Source organism: Scatophagus argus, chromosome 1 (genome assembly GCF_020382885.2).
Source record: "Scatophagus argus isolate fScaArg1 chromosome 1, fScaArg1.pri, whole genome shotgun sequence".
NCBI classification, from domain to species: domain Eukaryota; kingdom Metazoa; phylum Chordata; class Actinopteri; family Scatophagidae; genus Scatophagus; species Scatophagus argus.
Window position 1 is genome coordinate 26,068,860 of NC_058493.1, and position 22,824 is coordinate 26,091,683.

Below are 22,824 nucleotides of genomic sequence, written 5' to 3' on the forward strand. Positions count from 1 at the left end.
TTTGTTGATTGTGTGCTTACATTATCCCGAATGTTCAAATCCAGAGAAATACAGAATTTAATCAAGGTAATGGTGTGTTTTATTTGGTTGTTAAACCCCGAACAGTAAATCCCATGACCCCATACGGCTATGTCGTCAAACTACTAGGGACTTCTAGGGACCGAAATGACATACTGTGCCTTTAGTATTGTACATGTTGTACATGGTAGGAGCAGTGTTACATCCATGTACTGTTTGTCATAAAACCAAACATGGAATTTAAAATGAAATCTTAATATTTCTGGAGGCTGCAGCGTTACAAGGCTGGCGATTGTTCAGTGTTGGAGGAGGATTTCACCCAACTCAGTGCATCCTAGTTATGTTGTTCTTTGAGATCTTGACATTTTGCCCAGAGTAAATGAGATTTGGGGGGATTATGTTGGATTATCTCAAGATGCTGACAGATATTTTCACTCGTTTGAAGTACAATATAATACACTAAAACACTTAAGTTTTTTTTGTCTCAGTACGGATAATTCTGCCTCTTTTTTTTTTTTTTTTTTGCATCCACCCTATCCCCACCACCAAGTGCCAGCCCACATGCCTGTCCAGCAGCCATCCACTCATGCCTGGCCAAGTCAGTGTTATCTTTGAACTGACTTCAGAGAGACTGCTGGTCGGCCATGGATGATGGCAATGTGTGTGTGTGTGTGTGTGTGTGTGTGTGTGTGTGTGTGTGTGTGTGTGTGTGTGCGCGCACTGTATACAGCTCCATAGCAGCACTATCCTTTCACCCCCGCACTTGTTTGATCTCAGAGGCCTTTATTTTTAACCCTCAGCAGCAGGACGATAATATATCACTAAGCGTGTAATTATGTTGTTTTTGCCCATTTCAAGGGAATAAAGGACAGTATCCTCCCACATGCCTCTGGGTCGCACTTAGTTAATAGGCAATGACTTGGCCGAGTGTGTCTTTGAGTGTGTGTTTGTGTGTGTGTACTGTCCTGGTGTAATTTGCTTGAGTGCAGCACTGCATGATGAACATGCAGGAATGATGGTCTGTAATGAAGACTCTAGTCAGAATGAGAGGGCATAACCCAATGAGACACACACACGCGCACACACTCGCACAAACACACAGATATCGTCCTGCTGAATTACGTCACTGGAAAGTGATTGAGTGCTGCTGTGAGATAAGTTTTAATGAAAGTCTGAGATGAACAGGCGTGAAAAGAACCCTGCTGCCAACCTACTGCTGCACATTTCAGACACTCCTGTGTGAGTGTGAGTGTGTGTGTGTGTGTGTGTGTGTGTGTGTGTGTGTGTGTGTGTGTATGCAAACCAGAGGGATGAGCTTGTGATGATGGGCCTGTCCACAAAGATTTTTAGCAATGCTTTGAAGATTTGACATCTGCTCGGGACTTGTTTGTCTGGTACGTTGTTTACGCACAACCGGATATTTTAAGCGATTTTAGAACTTCCCTCCATTTGAGTTTCAGTGGTACATGTGTGCATCCGCTCATGCCTGTTGTTCCTCCACACTTGTGCCCTTTTCCCAGCATGGCTCAACATGTGCTGCTGTGGTTACCGGCTTGCTGCTTCAGATCAGCCTGTCCTGCAGTGGCCAAATTAGTAGGTGGAGAAGAGCCGACGGCGGGGGGTGAGCAGGGAGGATGAGCTGTTTGGCATGTCAAAGCTAAGTCAGCATAACCCCGAGCCGTCATAACCACAGGGAATTCAGTGAATGTGTTCTTGGAGTGTTTGGGCAGCTTTAGAGCTTTCATATGTTGTAATGGAGAGAAAAATGGAGATGAGAAGAAGCAGCAGCTTGGGAAATGGTACAGACGATCATTAAAGCTCCACCAATCAATATTTTATACAACAATTAGATGTGTAAAGTGAAAGGTGATGAACTCCTTGAGAATTATCACCTGCTCTTTCTGGATCTTTTTAAAATCTTTGAGCTCATTATTTTATTTTACAGAACATTGTATTGTATCTGTATTGTTCAATTTCATTACATTCATCAGCCTTGTTTCTAAGCTGTAGAAATCAGCCATTTTCAGCCACAAAAAAATACCACAAAAGGTCTGAGCTGCTGTACACCCAGCGCACGGTGAGGGAAACCGGATCTTCTAGTAGCTTACAAACCAAACCGGAGCTCAGAGCTAAAAGAAAGGTGATTACTGGATTTGGATTTACTGCATAGATGCTTTCAGATAACAGCCTACTACTGAGGAAGGGACATAACTCAGCTGTGTGTGTATCACAGCTTCACACACCTCCCAACACACATCTTGCTTGTGAAAGTCTGGTAGACAAAAGGTTTGAGATGAAACTAACCACCGTCAGCTCTGACTTTTACATCTGCTGCAGATTTACAAATTTTCAAATGAATGGTATGCAGCCATCTGTTTGACAGTGAGCCCTTTGAATCATCAGTATCACATGATCTTCTCGCTGTATGTCTCTTGCTTTGAAGTGTCCCACATTGCGATGTCAGCCCAATCTGATAGTGACAGGCTGTACAGAAGATAAAACTTTACACAATCTGCTGTGTGAGGGGAGGTCATGTTAAAATTAGACAGGTATGTCTTTCCTTGAAATTAAAGCTGATAAGCCAAAGACTGCCTGTTTTGCTTGTGTAAATCTGTTTTTAGCATTTAGCCCCCATCTCACATCTCAGTTTTTGTTGATTTCTCTTTTTCACTATTCTCTTACCTGCAGTATCTTGAGTGTTGTGTGACATGACTGAATCAATCCAGTTCAAAATTATTATATTTATGCTTCATTAGCAGATCATTTTAAAAGATGTTTAAGCCTTGGAGAACTTTCACTTTTCATTTGGTGCAAATGTGGGACATAAAAGGACAAAAATAGATCTTTTAATCCAATGTCTACTGACGAGTGAGTTTTTATTTATACCTCTATGTTGTATATCCTTGAGTTAATAAGGCCTAAAGTGTTCAATAAGGCCCATCTAATTTAGAAGGACATTCTGTTGTGTTTTTCTGTCCAACAAAAAAATCAATCATTTCCAAAGAGGTTAAAATCTTTTCATACTGACTGAGAAATTGTTCCAACTTGTAAAAAGCTTCAGAGAACCTTTGTGGTCCACTTGGAGATCAGCAAATAGCTGAAGCCTCTGCTTCCTGCTAAGTTCCTTTGTGACAGATGGATTTAGAAAAACAGTAAGCTGTACTTTACCATGTTTAATCTTTTTCAACTACAGGAAATTAATTGAACTAATCATGTGATTAGACAAACTTCTCCACCAGCTCCTCACTAGAATTAATATGTTTTTTGTTCATTTCCAAAAAGTCAAATCGTTGTTGGAATCGTCTCTGCTCAGTGCGAATGGTGAATGACAGTTATCACAGGTGAACAGCTGTCTCGTATACGTGGTCAGTCAGGCGTCTTGTTCAGTCAGCAGTCTCACACGGTGAGTTGAGACGGAGGTTGAACATTGTTGCCTGACAGCAAGGTGGGACGCCAGTTGTGTCCATTCTCATTGTGCAGAGCTGCACGGCGCCGTGCGGCGCAGCTGAATGCAACTGCTTTGGGACAGTTCGGGCTGAACAGTTGCCGACATGCTGGGACGCAGCTGTCTCTCTGAAGCAGTGCTTTTACAGCGCGACACCAGCAGCGGAAGGGTGGCAGGAAGACAGAGGATGAACAAAAGGCTTGACTCATTCCCTTCGTGCTCATGTTTTCGTCTTCGCCTTTTTGGATAGGTTCACCCCCCCCCCACCCCAGTTTCCCTCTCATCACTTTTTATGGCAGTACACTCACACTGAAAGAAAGGCGCAGCTCCGACCCTCCAGGTAGTCTCCAGGGAGGTCCACGCCTAATTAACTGGCAGCCTTTTGACATCGTTCAAAGCGTGTGGCCACCCGCTCTCCAGCCTGGGTTACCATTGTGTGTTTTGGCCCCACTGCTCTCTCCTCAACTCTTCACACTCGTCATTTAACTATTTAACAACAGCAAATTGTGAAATTGTGGCATAGAGGTTGAATGCCACCTGGTTAGATCTGACACTCTGACAGCGTGGTAGCTGCCGGCTTGGTTTGGTTGGTGAAGGCAGGCTGTCGGCGGCTGGCTGCTGCTGTAGGTGGGTCAGTTTTAGGCGTGGTGTCAGGGTGGGTTTGTGGGATCATCTCTGTTTGCCTTTGAGGGGGGGCGGGACCACCTGTCTTGTTCCAAACCAGTTCTGTTTAGACAGTGTTAGGCTGTAGTAACCATCGCTGGTGGATCTTTGGTGGTCTTTGTTTTCTTTTTCTCTGCTGGAGGTTCTGTCTGACTCACAGCTCACACAGCAGCCTCTGGCAGCAGCAGGTGATGTGTGAGTTCAGTTGTCTGTCTGTCTCACTGTTGGGCAGGTTCAACACATCAAACTTCAGCACCTGTTACTGAATGGAGACAGGAGCTTCACACCTTTCTCAGTGGCCTGTTTGCAGGTTTGATGTGGTCACATTTACTGAATTATACAGGGGAATAAAGCATGTTTTTACTGCACAGGAGCAGATGATTTGCTGTCCCTCAACATGTTTTAGCTGTAGTTGGGGGTTCTTGCACCTGACAAGGCACATAGACAGGAGAGGCAACCCTTGAATTGAAAGCCCTTTTCGTACTGGACAACAACACCCACTAACATCTGGGTTTTGTCTTAAGTGAGAAAGGGTACAATTGGCATTCATTTCCTGGGTCAAATAACTCAACACCACTGGTCACGGGTATTTATTGAGTGCAGCTCTGATCTGTAGGGATGGAAACATGACACCCAGGTGGTAATTTTCCTTTTCCAGCGCAATGTTGAAGTGTGGAGCTGAAGACCCTGACGCTGGTGCGTAAATAGTTTTCCGTCTGTGCTTAAGCAGTGCTAAAACATGCTTTTCAGGCAGTTAAAAGAGATTAACTGCCTGAAAGGTGCTTCTACTGTATCTGCTCCACCTGAACATTCCTTAATATACCACATGATTTGTTGTTGCTAAACTTGCACTTAAAGTTCAAAGTGATCCACTGACTCTGGAAAAAAGCCCATCATGTGACCTGCTATCTGGGTGATGCATCAGAGGCTTGTCATGCAGGCGCTTCTGAAAGGACCAGGCCTCCATGCCCGGCTGCCACTCCGTGTGTGTGTGCATGTGTGTGTGTCTGCAGCTTTACATAACAGTCTAGTGAGTGGTGATGATTGTCTCTTTACTTCTTAAGTAGGTTCCTGCTTTCATGAGTTAACTTCAGTTTTTTTTTTTTTTGCTTCCTTGATCCAACTTTTGAAGATGTGATTATTTTTGATGGCACAGTTACGACACTGTGGTCCAATGTTTGCATTGTTCACTGGCACTTAGTGTTGGCTCATAAAAAAACAAAAAAAAACCTGTTTCTTGTCCTGGTAAGTCCACACACACATGCGCAGTGGAGACGTGTGCGATGGTTTCCTGCTAAGCTCCGTACGTTTCTTTGGCTCTGGTCATTGCCAGTGTGGCTTCTGCTTTTTAAAGCATGTTTGACAAATGCATTGCCTGTGATGTGGTTTCATGTTGACACAACTCATGCTCCAGCTCACAGACTCTAATTTAGCTCAGCCAAGCACTCACACTCACACACACACACACAGACACACATCAGAATAGAACAGCCATAAAGTTACAAATCCAGTACAGCTCACAATACTGAGGAGTATCAGGAATCAGTCTTAGATGGGGATTTTTATGACTTAGTCTGTACCTGTCTGTCTGTGATTGTTCTCTCTGAGGGTAAACTGTCAGCCCTGGGGTCTGAGGACTGCAGGTCCATGTATATGGATCCCTTTTGGAAAAAGAAACACTACTTTTGTGTACTGAGCATCCGACCGAAACAACAACAATGGCATGCTATTGTTTTGTTCACATTTTTTTTTTCAGCAGAGCTATCCTGAATGCCAGAAAGAGGTTGAAATAAATAAAGGTGTAGAAATTTGTCTAAATATAACTATAAATAAACACCCAAGTAATTAGCTACTATTGTTTGTGTTTTCAGGTTAACTCCATGCAAACTCAGAGTGTTCATCTCTGGTGTTTGGCGTACTGTTGATGTAGACTTTGTTTTCAGCGATTGACTCGCTTGTTTGAGCATTTGGAATATTTTTTGTGCTCTTGTGTGCATACAGATATTTTGTAAACTATTTTTTCACGGGGAGGAAAATATCTGTTTTGAAAAATTCTTGTACATGTGACGACAAGAGCCTCAGAAAGTTAACCTCAGCGTCAGGAAGACTTGGATGACGCCATTACCCAACCCCCGTTAGCTGAGTTCTGGAAACAAGTGGGGGGGGGAGAACAGGAGAAAAGAAGGGAGGCAACTGAAGGGGGAAGTGTGAAGCAGGAATGGTGGAAAGACAAGAATGAGGAGAAAGAGGGGAAATGAAAAGAAAGAGGCCATTAATTTAGTGCTGTGGGAGGGATCTGAAGGTTACTGAGCTCTCTCTGCCAGGCCCTCCTGGGTTGACTGATGCCTTTGTGAGGAGGCCAGGAACCACACACACACTCACACACATCCATGCTCAAATACAGACATGCTCGTTCCAAGCAACTCTGGGTTTGTTGCGACGGGCCAGTTTCAGCAAAATAGGCACACATACACACACAGATGGTCATTAATGGGCTTCAAAGTGAGAGCAAAATGGGGAAACCTTAATTTACTTCCTCTCCTGGATGTGATTTGTTGTGATGTGTATGAAAATGTGGTGATTCTGGGTTTTCCTCTGCTGTGGTGGGAAATCAGGGCAGAGTGAATGCAGCGCCTGTGTGTATGTGTGTGTGTGTGTGTGTCATGATGTATTTTGGGATGCCGTATTTCTCTGTGTACTTATGCATACACTATAAGCAAAACAGGCGGTATTAAAGAGCCAGTAAACACTGCACTGGGCTAAAGGGGAGAGTGAGTGTGTATTTCTTGTCAATGTCATGTAATTATATTATGAATCAAAACAAGGGTGCATTGCAGTTGAGAGAGACTGAAGAGGTTTCAAAGATTCTCCACTTCCCCCATAAGCTCCTGCTGTTCACAGAAGTCCCTTTGCTTCCTGGGAGTCTCAGGTCAGGGCAGCAAAGCCCACCATCACGTCTGTAACGAGACAGGAAATGAGAAATTCTGTTCAGACTTTGCTCTAATCTTTGCTCTTTTTGTTATGATTTACTGCGTAATATCACATCTTAGGGCCTCTAAGGAGCGAAGTAAAAATTGGCCTTTGGTCATATGTAACTTCTGACAAAGAGCCACAATTAGACCTTTGCTTTGTTGTCAGGGATCACAAGCCAAAAATGCTGGAAACTGCTGGCTTACTGAGTCAAGAATGGAAGATCATCAATCTAAGGGCTGGACACAGTGAGTGAGTCCAGTGAATGTGGAGTGTAAATTGCATTACAGTTGCATGTTGATAGTACTGTCTAAACTGATAGGGCAGTAACGGATAACTTGTGGTGACAAGCAAATGACAATGGAGCATAACAGTTTACATACAAGCAAAAACCCCCAACAACACTAATAAGCACAGAGAAAATCCAGCTACCCTGAAAGAGTCCTCCAGGGAACAAACACTGAAATGAGCAACACCACCTGTGAGTCTACTGACTAACTTTTCAGTGTGGGCAGTGATTCAGAGGGCTGTAACCAGGTTAGTCCCTCTCAGGTGGATTTCACTGCCGCAGCACTGAACTAAAAGAGAATCATATAAAGGTACAGTAAACAGATCTTCATCATCTGGCTGGTTCTCTCAGACTCTTGTAACACATGCGGAGGGACAAGCAGGGAGCACTTAAGGAGAGTGAATACACTCAAGTAAGAAAACAAGGTCACATGGGCAAAAGTCTCTGACTCCTCTGCGGCCTGCTCACCCCTCCTCTGCTGAATGCTGTGCTGGCTGAATCAGGGTTCAGAGGCAGGTTTTGGTTTTTCAGCTGACATGTCTCTACCTGCGCAGGTAACTCTTCCACCTCAGGGATGAGACTGTGTACAGAAATGCCGAAAACAAAAGCAAGTCAGTTGAGTTGAACGTGCATGATTAACCCTAACCCTTTCTTCCCCTTTGTGTGTGTGTGTGCGCAGGAGTTCAGGGCAGCGCTGAGTGTTCGTGTGGGAGGAATCACTTCACGTGTGCGGTCAGTGCGTTCGGAGAGTGTACCTGCATCCCGGCCCAGTGGCAGTGCGATGGAGATAATGACTGCGGGGACCACAGCGACGAGGATGGATGCAGTAAGTTTGCAGTCGTTACTTTTTTTCCTGTCAGCTTTCACTCTTTCTTTCTGGCTCACTGTGACTGACTCTCTGTAAGATTTGTTAACTCTGAATGTGTTTTCTTAAGATTGAAACTCGGTCAGTTGGGTTAAATTTTGCTATTCAAGATTCACAATGAGTGTTTCAGAAACTTAATAGTTCCATATTAAATTTGCAGAAATTAAGGTGGCGGTGAGGCCACAGAAGGACTTTTTTTCTGTTTCATGCAATCGTTTTGATGATTCAATCGTCTCACTCTTTTAAAACTTTCTCTTGATTAATATAAACATGGTTTTCCACAAAGGCATTGTTTTCATTAAAGGGAAGTATCCAAACTTCTCAAATGTTAAATTTTATATAAACACAATCAGCTGCACAAGATTTTTGTCTGAATAAAGTAGTCTTTAAATCTTTGAAAAAAAAGCAGAAAAGATCATAAATATGACATTTGATAATAACTCTCAGCACTTGACGATTTCTGAGACTCAGTGCTGCAGTCACATCTTGGTCAGTACCAAACAGAGCTGGGCAAAGCTTCAAACTTCCACCGCCCAGCCAAGGCTCTGGTTGTGCTTGGCAGCATCCTGGTGCAAATTTGTGCAAGTAAATCACTTCTGAATTTTTGCTAGAAAGGTAGAAGTTTTCTTGCATGAACAGTCCACAATAGTAAGAAAAAAATACATAATTGGGCCCATATGGATCCCATCATCACCCAGTCAAACAGTGAATAGGTCGCCGGTCCAGGCGGGGTTGTATTTCTGGTGCAGAAGCAGAACGAGGAGCTCCGCATGGTGTATGCCCCGTGCAGGAAAAAATGCTTGAGTGACTTTTGGCACCACACGGCGTTTGGCTGCAGGGAAGCCTTGGCAACAGAACCAGACAGGAGTATTTTTCTACAGAGCATGTCAGTTTGTCAAGTGGAGGAGATCTTCACCGCTTCTTTTTTACACTGCTGTGTATTGATGTGAAATGTCAGTGGTAAGGGTCTCCTTTTTTTCCTTTTTCCTTCTCACTCTCAGAGCAGAGAAGCAGATGCTGCCCTTCTGTTTGACGCCTCCCAAGCCTCTTTGATGGCTGTGTGTATGTGTGTTGATATTCTTTCCCCATCAGTCTTCCTCTGTCACATTAAGCTAGTTAGGGCTTGGGCGAGGGGATGCTAAGTGTTATTGATCTCTGGTCAGTTGAATGTTCAGTGAGGCTGATCGCTACACATCGATCTGTGGTACATTTCTTATTTAAGGAGACACATGGAAGCAGCTGACAGATGTCAGAGCATCAAGCTGGACCTACCTAATCCATTAGTACTGTCGAATCGATCCTCTGCTCCATCACTTTGGAGTTGAACGCTCATACTCTTGGACTCGCTCCAGTAAATCTCGTAATCTCAGAGCTCATATCACAGAGATTTGTGCTGTTGTAGTGGTCAGCCACTGAATACTGCCCTTCAGTGTTTATACCCACACAAAACTGTCCTGCTGCTTCAAGAGCTGTTGGCATCTGGTCTTGGAGCAATTATTTGCTGGCCATTCTAGGTTCGTTGTTCCGACGAAGCTGGGTGGAAGATGTCATGTTGTACTCTATGAATAAGAATCCCAGGACTGTTGCTGCTTCTCAGCAGTGTCCTTCAAACCTGTATGGGAACTGACAGATTTTTTTGACCGCAAAAGTAGCCAGTATTCCTGAACGGCAAGCAATTTGTGTATTTTCAGGGACATCTGTAATATAACTTCCATACAGGGTTAGTAGTATGCAGCTGTTAAAAATATTAATGGTCGGTATTAGAAAGGGAGAAAACGGTATGGAATAGTGCTGAAAGTCTCCACGTATTATATGTAATAATGTATGTATGTAGTAATCACCTGTTCCAGTATGAACATCTGTCAGAATCCAAAGATCAAGCCCGAGTGCCTTCAGTAGGATAAGACACCAGCTCTTTATTTGATTACCAGTATAAAAGCCTTCTTTGGACTGAAACGTGTCTCAAACAATGCTCCAGGAGTCAGGTTTTAACAGCTTGTAGAAAGATTGATTTCCTCAGGTAAAGATCTCTGTTTGTGTGGTGTGTGTTTTTCTTTTTAAAAGTGAAATGAAATTGTGTGTGTGTGTTTGCTGAAAGACCTTCAGCAGAGATCACATGGACAGAGGTGTGTGTTTGCATGCGTTCGTGTCTGAGGAGAGTCGAGGCCCACGTGACTCGGCTTCTGTCACACTGATTGAATTAAGCCACTCGGATCGTGAAAATCGAGGAGTGAAATTTTATGGTCTTTAATGTCATTTTCTAAACACAGAGAGGAATTGAATTTGCGTGGTGGCCAATGCACGGCGACGAGAAAGCTGTTTCCACAATTCAGCAGGAACGGCAGACATCTGTGACCGTGAGAATGTGAAATATCACAATGAACACACACAGATAAACATAGAATAGGACTTCTTTTCACCAGAATTGTAGCAGTGTGGTTTGTGGCATCCCGACGTTGTTTGAACTTGCATATGTATCATTCATACCAATTTAACAATTTCCAGAGAAATCACAATTGTCCTGAATGACCCTGGAGGAATGTCTGCCTTTGAGATTGTGTGTGAAACTGAGTGGAATAGGAGCTGAGGCAAAGTGGCCGTCTGTGTCTAAAGCTATCCGTGTAAACTTCTGATTTAATTACGATGTGGGAATCATGTGGAAATCATGTACGAGTGCTGCAGATGTGGCTGTTCTGCGCCTCTGAGTAAGAGTGTGTGCTCGTGTCTTGTGCTTGCGTTTCCCCATATAATGTTTCATAGCTGCACAGGGACCAAAGAGAGAGTGAGGAGGAGCATGCACGAATCCTCTTTGTGTGTGTTTGAATTGAGTCTGAAGTGTGTGGTGTTGTGAATGTCCGTGCTGGAACTCTGTCTTACTCGAAAGGAGTTGCCGGTGGTTGACGGTGAGGAGGAAGTGGTCTTTGCAGCCAGCAGCTCTCCTCTTCACCCCACATGTAACATCTGTGTGTTTATAGTGGACCACACTGGGAGGAAGGGGTGCGGGGGTGGGGGTCTTTCTGGGTGATCATAAATCTACCCCTTTAAAAACAAACAAGAACAAACCAGTGTGTTTACAAGTTTTATATCCTTAACTAATCCCCCACAGTGAACTTCAAGTCCGAAATGTTTTTTTGTCTATGTCACATTATTGCTTTGGTGGTAATTCAGTTTAAGGGTAGATTGATTTCAAAGCTGCGTTTGTATGCTCAAAGTCCAAGTCTCAACCCATTTTCCTGCTGTTTACCCAAATGTCGGCCTCGGTGACACAGACTAATCAAAGTACCCCAGATTGTCCTTTGCCCCAGCCACGTCTGCCTGCTCTTCATGCAGGGTTCCAAGTGTCTTCAGGGTCTCTTTTTGGGTCCCCTTCAAGTTGAAGTTTCAGATCTGTGAGTTTGAGGGCTTTTCAGATGCCAAAACACTGCGTTTTCCACATTTCTCAAACTCAAAAAAATTTCATCAACTACCTCGTCCGATGGCCTGACTTTGTGGTCCGACAAAAGTTGAGGCAGATTAAAATTTTTAGGGTGGATGACCTTATGCCTTCTGTGTTAGCTCCCCTGTTTTGTCAACAGACTGGTCTCAGTCAAATGAATGAGGAGGCTGCGTCTTTTCGCAGCGGACTAAAGTCGATCTGAAAAGAGCCTCTTGGCAACTCCAGTATGCCTGTGAATTAAACTCAATTTGTCTGCAGGTATAAACAATCTCATTTTGTTCCACTCTCCTGAGTTCATTTTAGGGTTGGAAGATCAATGAGAGTTTGCCTTCAGGCTCCGTTCCTCTTCACCGTGACAGTCGGGTACAAACGCCCACATCGCTGCAGATGTTACACCAATTTGTCTGTCAGTCTCACGCATCTTTTTAGCCTCACTTCAGCAGTGAAGATGGTGATCTGTAATTTTTTTAGCCATGTGCCGTGACCTCAGCTCAAACTCCAGAATAAATCTAATAAAGAAGATGCAGCATCACTGGATCCACATGATTTTTGTGAGCCAAAGTACAAAAAAAAAAAAAACAAGAGAAAGGAGTCCAAAGATGTAGATAAAAAGTTCTTGTATTAATTTGCATCTTTGAATTTCCTGATTGAAGATGCAAATATGTGTAGCTGTGTAGTGTTTTCATCTGATAGTCAAACGAATGTGAAGCAAACCTTTGAAAAGTTGCAAAAAAATAGTGAATTGGTTTCTGTCAAATGGTTTTCTAGCTAAGGAACAAGCTTATGAGAAGCATAGTCTCTTCAGAATATGACTGTAAATATGACAATTCTGTTATTAGCTGTGTCAAGCGTGGCTGTAATTGTAATAAACAGCAGAAGAAGCAGAAACTTCTGTCTCTCTTTTTAGAGTGGAAACAGCTGATCAGTCATGTGAGTGAAATGTTTATGTCAGAAGTTGCGCAGAAAAGTTAGCAGTAACTTTAACGTAACACATTAACATTAACCCTTTTTTTGAAAGAGATACCTCGAGTAAAGCGTAAAAACGGATGCCATTTCCATTGATCTTGTTTAATGCGATACGTCAAAATGCACCTCACAGTACGTTAATGGAAACGCGGCTTATGATTTGCGACCCCTGAAAGCGTTTCTGTTTTCATGCCGTGCTAGTTGAAGAGCTGGAAGGGTCGCACATCTCAAGGACAGGACGCTAATTAGCCCTGATGGAGTTAAATGAAGGCATAACTCACAGACGTTCCATCAAATTAAAAACAACCCTTTTTTCATGGTTACAGCTGTCTGAGCTTTGAAGGCGTGCATGGCTCTGAGAGGCACATGGTCAGAATAAAACATTTTACTGTGTTTGATTACAGGCCAGATGTATGATCTGTGATAGACTCTGGCATGAAGCACTGTTCAATTAGAGGAATATGTTTATGTTCTTGGCAGTCAGCGCTGCATCCATAAACCCTCAGAAGGACTCAAAAGGAGAGGGAAGGTTACACGCTCCCTTTGTGAATCTGGTTCCTATGGAAATGGCAGTGAGCATTCAATGCGAAGAAGGCTGCGCCGTCAGAGGATGCAAACTGAAGTGGAGAGTGAATGAAAAGAGAGAAAGACCTAGAAAGTGATGAAAAGGATGGTCAGCGCTTTTGGCTAAACCTCTCGGCGTTTTAATCTGCTCTCACTTCACCGAAGCTCCTCTATCACAGATTCTGTTGTGAAGACTAATTTTTTTTATTGGATTTGCCCCAAAAGGCATAAACACAACTTTGCAGTTCTTGAACATTTCTCTTCCTGATGTCTTCTACTGATCTGTATCTTATAACTTGTGTTTTAGTGCCTTTTGGTATACTTTTGTTTTGAAATTTGTCTCGAATTCGGTTGCAAGCATTATATTACAGCTGAAAGGATGATCGTTTTGTAGTTTCAGACATCGGGCCTACATTTTCATTGTTCACACCAGCTTCAGCTTCGCCGGCGTTTGCTCCAAGCGTGTGGGGGTGTGGTGCCTTGTGTGCTTAAGTGTCTTAAATGAAACAAAATGCCAACAGAGTTTGGCTTGTGTTTTTGTCTTCCTGCTTATCTTCTCTTTCTCTCAGGTTTCCTGATCTCTCTTTCCAGTTCATGGCAATAAAAATGATCAGCACACACTGGAATAAGATGTTTATAACAGTAACAATTGCAGATAAGACACGATAACCTTGGAAGACTTATTCATCTTCTGTTTCACCAATGATCTCTTCCCAACACCTCCTCCTCCTCCTTCTCCTTCTCCCTTGCTGTTGTAGATAATCCTTCAAGTTATTTCTCTCTCTCTGCATTTCACTTACATTGAAGTAAGCAGGATGTGAGCTTGTGCATGCGCACACGCACACACACACACACAGAGGCATGAGCACACTGTTGGACTCCTGCTGAGATTGTGAAAGAGTAAATGCTTTGGGCCAGAGTGAGGAGACAGTGCTGCAGTGGAGATAGAGTGTGTGTGTGTGTGTGTGTGTTCGTGTGTTCATGTGTTTTGGGGTGAATGTAAGATGAAATGGAAGAAAATCTCTGTTGTGCGTGATTGAAAGCGCTGCATGAGTGTTGGCTTCCTCTGCTGTCAGCTCACACAAGTCTGTGAGGTTTGAGAAAAGGGTGTGTGCTATAAACTCAAACACACACATACACACACACACACTCTTCACTGACTCACTGGTACACACCAACACATACACTCTTGTGAAGACCCTCCATTGGATCCATTTCAGGATGTCTGTCAGGTATAACAGGGCCTCCCGGTGGAGTTAAATTTACCTTATTTATGAGAAGAATCCATTTGAAGCACCCACTGATTGATTGTCATATTTTGTAAATTTGCCAAAAGCTTAGGACCTGCAGAATATAAGTAAGCTGAAATCTTGACAATGTTAAATTGCAGCTGCAGTTGTCTAACCAACAGTCCAAAACCAAAAGTCTCTTCATGTACTGTCATAAACGATAAAGAAAAGCAGCAAATGTTTACATTGCAATAAGAAAATGTTTGACTTTTAGCTCGTAAAACAACCAAAGCAATTAAATGATCGAGAGTTCGGCAATGCTGAGAGTTCAGCATTTGTGTCTGTTGCGAGCTCTTTTAAGAGTAAATTAAGCTCTTGAAAGGTTTCGGATGTCCTTCTAATATTGACCCAAGATCAATCTTGAAACTAGTCTTTGGAACAAAAGCAGTGAGGAGTGACCTTGCTCCAAATATCTTAAACTCAAAATGGTACCCACAAGCACTTTGGTACACACACACGCACACACACACACGTAAACCACCAAAAAATAAGAAATACCCCCTCCGTCCTTTAATCCACAGCTCTCAGCAGCTTTAGCCAATCAGAGAGCAGCTGTGACTGCGGGAGCTCAGCCGATCCGAAAGCAGGAGCGGAGAAGATTAGGACCCCATTCCCTCCTTCTCTACGTGTCGATTTCTCTGTCCATCCCTTCATCTTTGCCTCCTTCTTCTTCTCTCTGCCCTCTGACAACGGGAAACCTGCAAACTCAACTCACTTTTCTTTTTTTTACCCCAGACTTTCTCATTTATTTCTCACTATGTGGTTGAGTTGGTTCCTTCACATAGTTTGTCCGTCTTCCTGTCTCTTTCCTCTTGCCTTGTTGTCTTTTCTTTCTCCCATTCGGACTCAGGATATGACCGTAGTTGTTTGGGCACATTAGCATAATCCTCCTCCTCTTTTTCTTTGCTCCCCTTTGCCCAGTGTTCGTTCTGGCCTCTCCTCCGCCTCCTTCCTAAATATTTACTCCCTGCTCAGTAAATGAGGCGAGTGCACTTGTTCACACAGAAGAGGACATGATTGGAGGCTGATTGAGAGCAGCGAAAGAGACAGAAATAAGAGGAGAGACAAAGAGCATGTTGCTCTGGACCCCGGCTTTACCTTCTTTGTAAATCGTCGCTTAAGCTTGTTTGAGTAGGTTTTAAATATGTTCTTTGTGTAATTAAACCCATCAGAGGTGATGGATCAAGGCTTAAAATTGTGGAACTATTATTATGTACTACATATACTTTTTAAATAATATTGTAAATCATCGCTCGTCTGAAGATTCATCAACTTTAGCAATAATTAAAATATGTGAAATAGCAATTTGTTTAGCTTCATAAGCTTTGCTGTTGAAAGCTGGATGGATAAATGGCTGACATGCAGGTCTGATTTGTTGAGGTGAAAGTCAGTATGGACCTTGAGCAACACCAAATAGGAATAAGGCGTATTTACTGTGTCATATTCATTCTCATCATGTGGCTGCTCCTCCACAGAGCAGAGGGGTAAAAACATAACGATTCCAAATGCCAGAAAGAGTTGGCTGCTAAAAAAGTTACAGCTGCTGCAGTTTGGCTGTGTTAAAACAAGGAAGACACTAAGACTGTGTGATTTACATGAGTGAAGTTGGCAGGTGTATTTTCTTTTTAAGAATCTATCACTTGGTGACTAAGTGTTGTGGGGATGAGCGTGTCAGGCACTTTTTTGCTTTGGTTTTCTTCATTTCTTCATCACCGTAACTCATTTTGAATGCTTTGGCAGCCAGGCAAAACGAATCATTTGCAGACATCACCTCAGGCTCTGAGAGCATTTGGTATTCACTTGTCACTGTGTCTGATATTTTATAAACTAAAAATTAATGAACTAATTGAAAATAATGATTTATAGATTTGTACGTTTTGTAAACACCTCTTGTCAGCTGGAATCCAGCTGATGACATTAAATTGGCATGGTAACGAGGCCTAAGGTTGATTTTATGTTGATGTTATTCAATCAACCCGCTTGTTTGGTGTTGACACGTAGATTTTCTCAGCTTGATATTGAGTGAGTTAATTCTGGGGCGTTTGGTGATTTGTTGATGATATCGCTCACAATTAGAATGCAGAATAAATGTTGACGTCTCTGATGTCTGAAGTAGATAAATGCATTCACCTATTGTCACATAACCAGACAGACAACCGCAGCTGTGTTTGCTTAGGTCTTTGGAGCCAGAGTGTGTGTGTGCATGTTTAGCACCTGCCCGAACTCTTCTCAGACTTTCTTATTATGTAAAATCAAAGTCGCACTGACACACAGAGCCAGTGCTTTTCTCCTGCTGGTTGCTCAGAGGTGGTCACTGTGATCGAAGGTATCTTCTTCAACCTCTGGACAGATGATTTGATATGAATGTCCTGGATCTCCTAAGAACCTCCTAAGGTTCTGATTCTGATCTTTAATCTGGCAGCTCAGACAGACCACTTTTCCACTTGCAAGCAAAAGGTATGGAAAGCAGCCGTGGCATTTTGTGGGCACGTTCACGCACACGAGAGATTCTGATTTTAATGACCTTTTTCAAGTGCCACCATTGGGACAAACAGTTTGCTAGTAGCTCTTGCTGGAAAGACGTCGCAGCCTATAGCAACATTAGCTTTGTACTATTGTTTGTGATATGAATAATGAGAATCGTTATGTGGGATTTATTTGGGTGGTTTGAGTTTACTTGTTTCTTTCATATTTTGACAAAGGATTGTCTCTTTACCTATTTTGAAAACATTTCCTTGTTTTATACCTGTAAAATAATAATTATTCTTGTCCAGTAAGCAGCTGGAGTTAAGAGATGGATCACCTGCGGCAGGTGAGTGTCCAAAGGACAGACACAGAGACATTAGAGAAGTTATTACTTCATTCAGCTGGAATGATAATGATAAACAGATAATTCTAATAGTCACATAATTTCATCATCAGACTGTGTTAGAGTATTTCCTGTCATTCAGCCATTTAAGAAGAAAATATGTGTCTTGTCTGGACGACAGCAGAACTCGAGTGTTTCTCGCTGGTGTCGAGCACTCAGCACAGATTTGTCATAGCAACAAGCAAACGTCTCTGCATTAATCCACCTTGATGGACGGTAAAATGCCTTGTGATGATGGGGTCATAGCAAACACACTGATGCACGTCTGCAGCTCATTCAGTACTTTTTCGATATGTTTTGATGTATTTGTGCTTTGTTTGTGATTTAGTTTTTTTGTGCAGTTTTATATATACGCTGTAAGATTCCGGAGGAAATATTTTACTTTTTACCTCACTACTTTGCATGTTTTTCTCATTTAAGACTTGGTAACGAAGTGATAGCGATTGATGTCTGCCATACATAACTCTTTGGTGAGTTTTTGACGGGTCTATGAAAGCGGAGTGGCGCTGCAGCCGGGCCGAGGCAGGAGGTCTGTTTACTGAAGAGGTGGAGGAGGACACAGAGAGACCATCATGCAGGCCGCAACCGGACACGCTGCCAAGAAAAACGCTGCTGGCAGCGCCACTCCACTCTGACGGACTGAAATATGCGCTGGCTACCGACCAGAGCTGCCTAGAATCAGATAAGCCGCCTCTGTCGCGACCGTCTATGATAGGAAAATAAAGAGGCTGTAGAGGAGGAGAGACTGACACAGCACAGAGAGGATTAGTTTGACTAGAATACTTGTCAAGTTTGAATAATGACACAATAAATAACACCTTCCAGACGATTAAAATATGCTGCACAGAGTGATTTTACCACGTTACGACGGAGATCTGCGATAGTGATACACGTTTTCTGCTTTCCTAAACTGAATTTGAGACCTGAGAGATAACCCTCCGCTCTGATGATACCCAATAAGATCTTCTATCAAAAATGTGTTGTTTTTGCCACCTCGTTTGGTTTTTAAATCAAAATGAAGAGGAGAGATGTGAAGAGAGAAAGGAGTAAAGCAGAGAACAAAGGGAGACACATTTCCGGAGCTTCAGAGGAGAATCTCTTTACATGCAAGTACATGAGTAAGCGCAGCGTGTCAGAGCAGTAAAGCCACATTTCCTCAAAAGTGCTTTTGAGGTAGTTCACTTGGAAACTGTATGTAATCCTTAATAAATGCACCTTAAAACCTTGCTCTGTTCTGCATTTCCCCTGCAGACAGTATTCATAAATGCAGGTGGGATGGTTGAGGGGGCTTGAAAATCAGTGAGTGAGGATAAAAAAATGTGACATAATGCCACTCCTCTTCTGTTGGTATCATCCACAACTTTTAATAATGGAAATGCAAAAGAAACCACTGCAATGTGTAACAAAATGGACTGGCATGAGCCGGACTGCTTGGTGGAAAACACGACTTAAGGGAAGGATTGGCTCACTTTGTTAATTAGGTAAAATTAATGCTCTGTGGTGTCTGACGTCGTTGAGTCTGTCACAATAAAATGCAGTTTGCTCTCAGCGGCTGCAGTCGAGCTCAGCTGTGTCGGTGTGTCTGTCTTTTGTGCGTAGAGGCTGCTTGATGTCAAACATGGCGTCAAATATAATCAGAGACACAGATCTACACTGTGAATAAATCTTTCCAGCGAAGGCGACGGCAATCTGGAGGTGAACCAACCTGTTCTGCACTGAAAGAGAAAACCTTTATTAAAGCCTCTTGGATGAAATGCCCTTGTTAGATTTGCAGAATCTTCTCTTGCTCTTTGTGGAGTTCACATCTCTTTTTCAGTCAGTGTGTTGTCTCTCTCTCTCTCTCTCTCTCTCTCTCTCTCTCTCTCTCTCTCAGTCGTCCATCCTCCCATCCGTTGAGCTGGTGTGATAAGCAGAGTTTAGGCAGATATATTGGTCCCATTAGAGCCACTTGATTCAGCTGCTCTGTAGTAAAGGGGCGACCATTAACTCTGCTGCTCGAGGCCACTTAAAGACGCACACATACATCTTCCTAAAGACACGGAAGACACACACTCACTCAGCAGCGTATGCAAAGTCAGGCACAGTCACAGTCTTACTTCTCCATACAGTCAGTAACTGCACTGATGATCATTCAGTGAAGGAAAAAAAACAACAACAGGATTTTCATGCTGAATCAGCAACAGCTCGTTTTTGTTTTCTCTCCATCCATCCATCCATTTTCTATACCGCTTATCCGTCAGGGTCGCGGGGGGGCTGCAGCCTATCCCAGCTGACTACGGGCGAGAGGCGGGGTTCACCCTGGACTGGTCGCCAGTCAATCGCAGGGCCGTTTTCTCTCCGTTTCTTCTTATTTTTTTCTTGGTTCCTGGTGGAAGAAGTTGTTGTTTAAGTTGTTGTTTTGTTTGTTGTTGTTTACCAAAGACTGCGATGACTAGCAGCTTGTCGCAGCAGAAAACACATGAACTTCTGAGTATGTTGGGATCAAAAGGTCTGTCTGAGAAACCATTTACGGCACTCTGTTTTTGGTTTAAGAAAGAAAAAACAATCCAGGTGTTTTTCCCATTGATGGTGAAAGGGCTTCCTCATCTGCATTACAGAAATACACGTTTTCATTCAGTTGTAGCCTTGGAGATAGTTTAGGTTGTATTGAATGTCTGTTCCTGAGATTTTAGCCTTCACTCCACTGCAGTGAAGGTGAATGTACTTAAGTTTGTTTTCCTCACAGCACTGAAGGTTGCATTAAAAAGCAGCAGCAGCAGCTCTTTGTGTCTTTATAACTCTGAATAAAGCACACTCACCACTGATACGCCATCAGCCCGTTATATTGGGGTCAAGGCAGAGATCTCACAGCGGGACAGATGAGTCTGCACGTCTAACGAGAACAGCTCATCCAAGGAGCTTCGGCAAAGGACCTTTCTTTGAGTCCAAAACCGGTCGGTTCACCTTCAGATTGCCTTTTGTCTCCACTAAAAACATGTGTGGTGATGTGGAGATCTGAGTCCTTTTTTTTTTTCCATTCTCCGACTGGGTGTTTGACATTAGGAGACGGCTACACTGAGACGCCTGTGTGACAGCAGTCTGAAGTCAGACTACTCAGTGTGCTCAGTATGACGTCACACAACCCAACATGACATTTAGGTAATGAGTGAGTTAGAGGTGAACTTTAGCTTTCATGGTCACTGTTCGGTTTCTTTAGCGTGTGTGTGCGTGGGTGTTTGTGTGGGAATGACCTGTGGAATGCAAGTGGGAATTCTGTAGATTGGATGAGAAAATCCCATTGGTGAAGGTCAGGGTTTTGTGTGTGTGTGTGTGTTACTATCTGAGGTATGAATGAACATGTCAGATTTCAAAATAAGATGCATGTGTATCATCCACAGCTGTTATGTGAATATGCTGAAGAGGATGTGACAGTATTGCAAAACTAATGCAGCATCACAGACACAGGAAGTGGACCAGAATGCAACGTGTTGGGCATCTGTCATCTGCAGCTTGTGAAATATAAGAACATCTTTGACTCAGTTTTGCTTCAGCGCTGTTTCTTAAAATATCTACATCATCAGTATGTTGTCAGCTTAAGTACAGTGAGCACTTCTTACTTTTTTTCTTCCGAGGTGGAGTGCAGTAAACAAAGTGAACAAAGTTAACGATCGGAAGGTGTGTGTGTGTGTGTGTGTGTGTGTGTGTCAGCCTCAAAGGAATGCAGTGGTTGCGAGAAGAGCAGCGCTGAGCTGAGCAGAATCTGTGTGATAAGGGAGATCAAAGCGCCCTGAGACCTCATCAACCCTCCCAGCGGGCTCCCTGCTGATCCACCTGATACCAGTATACAGGCCCCACCAACTGTCTGTGTGTGTGTGTGTGTGTGTGTGTGTCTGTGTGTGTGTGTTGGGAGGGGATGTAAGACAGTAAGAGAGTATTGCTTTGCATACATTTTGCATCCCTCCCAACCTGTGCGCCTAAACAATTCTGCTCTGTGAATGAGTGTGTTTGTTTGGCCCGTGCAGTAGCATTTTGCTTATGTCTGCACGTGTGTGTTTGCAATGTTTGGGTGTGTGTGTTTTAATGCCACTCTCCCTTTGTCTCCTCACACAAGCTGAATAATTTATTGAATTGTTGATTGATGCCATAAATCTGCAGACGCCCGCTCAGAGATGGATCCAAACTGCCTTAGTTTGAAGTTTCTCGATGGTGTGCAGGTGCCAGGACTCTCAGGACGTCTCACTAATGACTCTATGAAGATTTTACTTCGTGTTCAGCTCCAATTTAATGTAGCAGTTCTGTCAAATGTCAACCTAAACCTCATTTTATTTCTGCTGAGCTTTTGTTTGTCTTGTCACGTGAATCCTGACACATGACAGGAGAGCTGTTTCAGTGAAGCCTTAAACCTTTAGGAACATCCTGGTAATCAGAATCAGAATCGTCTTTATTGCCGTGTAAGTGAAGAGGTTTCACATTACTAGGAATTTGTCTTGGTGATTGGTGCATACATAGAACGTAATGAGTAACATATAATAGTAGAATAAAATAAGATAAAATAGAATAAGGTAAAACAAAATAAAATAAGTAAAATAAATATGGTTCTGGAGGTAGTACAAAAGTGAGGTATTGCAGGGTGGAGTATAGTGCAAGTAGTAGTAATTGTGCATGTTCCATGTGAATGGAGATGTTTGATCATTTTACAAGGACAATTAATATATTTTAAACTCCAGGGCTGCCACAAACAATTGTTTATTAGTCTGCTGGTTGTTTTCTGGATTAACTTATTACATAGTAAATTACTGCTGGTAAATTTTCTGTCCTCTGATTAATCAACCAATCATTCCAGCTCTACTGGATTCAAAACTAATAGTTGATTCTATGAATCTATTAGCTTCCTTAATTTTGCCCTCCCAATCACTTTGCTCTGTCTGTATGCATCAAATTAATTTTAAGTGAAGAGATTTATGATTTGTGAGTGGGGGTCATTTTCATAAATCTGTGCTGACATCCAAAAATTGGTTTGTGACTGTAGAGATTAGAGAAAATATTAACGAGCTGGTTGTCAGTGTGTGGCATCACAGCATCAAATTTACAAAGCTTATTTGTATTATAAAAAGGATGCTCAAATATTGTAATAATTAAAAGATTCCTTTCTGGATGTTTGGCAGCAGACTCTTAAACCTCAGACTGCTCGGAGTGACTTTGAATGCACCATATGAAAGCTCTCTTAAAATATGACAATAACTTTAACGCACAGAGCTGGAGCTGGACCACCAGTATGGCGGCATTATTTACACTGAAAGACTTAACTTAAACTTCAAGCCTTTATTGTCAGTATATTTTTACATACCCCGAAATTCTTCTCTGAATTCATCATTGATTGAACACACACATACAACATGCTGGCGACCCTCCGGTCACAAGCCACTTCTCCAACCTCCAGGCCACGGCTGCTCAAAGAGAGTTCATCAGGA

General features: G+C 42.8%; 1 protein-coding gene across 3 annotated transcripts in view; it reads left to right on the top strand.

Annotated features, from left to right (window-relative positions):
* lrp4 (low density lipoprotein receptor-related protein 4) overlaps positions 1-22,824 on the top strand; it is a 97,378-nt gene that overhangs the window by 35,168 nt on the left and 39,386 nt on the right. For all 3 annotated transcript variants that reach the window (XM_046394945.1, XM_046394936.1, XM_046394938.1), the window contains exon 2: positions 8,065-8,211. In XM_046394945.1, coding sequence (XP_046250901.1) covers positions 8,065-8,211 — 147 coding nt within the window. The remainder of the gene's footprint in view (positions 1-8,064; positions 8,212-22,824) is intronic.